At 40.8% G+C, this 1,185-nt stretch overlaps 1 protein-coding gene across 2 annotated transcripts in view; it reads right to left on the bottom strand.

The window, feature by feature from the left end:
* The window catches only part of TAOK3 (TAO kinase 3), a 93,110-nt gene that overhangs the window by 22,838 nt on the left and 69,087 nt on the right, over positions 1 to 1,185 (bottom strand). For both annotated transcript variants that reach the window (XM_003789930.3, XM_023513315.1), the window contains one exon: positions 934 to 1,062. In XM_003789930.3, coding sequence (XP_003789978.1) covers positions 934 to 1,062 — 129 coding nt within the window. The remainder of the gene's footprint in view (positions 1 to 933; positions 1,063 to 1,185) is intronic.

Here is a 1,185-nt window from a genome sequence, read left to right as displayed (position 1 = left end):
TCAATCATTTATCAAATATTCACATGTACGAGAAGCATGGATATAGTCATGAACAAAGACATGGTCTCTGCTCTTGTGATGCTGCCCAGCTAGTAGGGCAAGTAGCTCAAACAATCATTAAATAAATGGATAATTCCAAGTGCTAATGTTAGGAAACCAGAGATTTGTTTTGGTTGAGGCAGGAAAAAAAGGCTTCCCTGGGGAAGTGATATTTGAGTTAAGGTCCTTATAACCAGCCATACATCTTACAAGGAGAAGTAGGAATTAACTGAGCAGAATTGTGGGCAGGGAGGGCTTGGGCTTGGAGAGCATACTGGCAGAAGAAACAATATGTGCAAATAATTTGGGGAAGGGTGGAGCCTGATCACTGAGGAACTGAAAGATAGACATCTGCAGCAGCAGAGAGTGGGGTGGGGGTGGGGAAGAAGCACTGGCCTGAGATGACACTGGAAGGGCAGGCTGGGAGCAGACCGTGGAGGGACTCCTGGGACTTTGGTCTGTCCTAAGAGCAAAGGGAAGCCAGTGGATTTTAAAAACATTAGGTGGTGTGACCAGACTTCAGGTTTGAAAAGATCACTATGGCTAAGGTATGGAAAGTAAACAAGACACACCTAAGCATGGTTTAGAGTTAGAGCAACAGTTCTTGAAATGTGGTCCCTGAACCATCAGCATCACCTGGGAACTGGTTAGTGATGCATGTTTTTAAATCTACTCCAGGAAATCTAGGGGCAGATAAGGATAGATGTTTTGAATCATAAAATATAGGGGTAGGCTTAGCAATCTGCCTTGACAGCATTTTTATTTAGCGATTCTAATGGAAAGTGTGAAACTTGCTGGATTTGAATATTGATCACAATGTAAGTAAGATGAGTCCATTTTATGTTCTAACTGTTTGAATGGAAACTTGGAGAGCCCAAATATTGGCACCCTTACCTCTTTTATTTTTTCCTTACAAATCTTATACTGCTTCTTCTGACTTTCTAAGAAAGTTGTCAAATCTTTCTTCTGCTGGGCCAAGATTTGTTGCTGGAACTTCTTCTCATCTGCTGCAGCTACCTTTGCCTGATAAAATAACAAATAACAATATAGGATGAATCCATTCTTCACACACAGAATTTAGCTGTCTATAATCTCCAAAGAATTAGGAGAGTCCATAAGCACTGAATACTGTGATTTTTTTTTTTT

The sequence above is a fragment of the Otolemur garnettii genome, unplaced genomic scaffold (assembly GCF_000181295.1).
Source record: "Otolemur garnettii isolate 467f Iridium unplaced genomic scaffold, OtoGar3 scaffold00038, whole genome shotgun sequence".
In the NCBI taxonomy this organism is placed as follows: domain Eukaryota; kingdom Metazoa; phylum Chordata; class Mammalia; order Primates; family Galagidae; genus Otolemur; species Otolemur garnettii.
The sequence above is the reverse complement of the archived record's forward strand: the minus strand, read 5'-3'. Positions and strand labels throughout refer to the sequence as shown.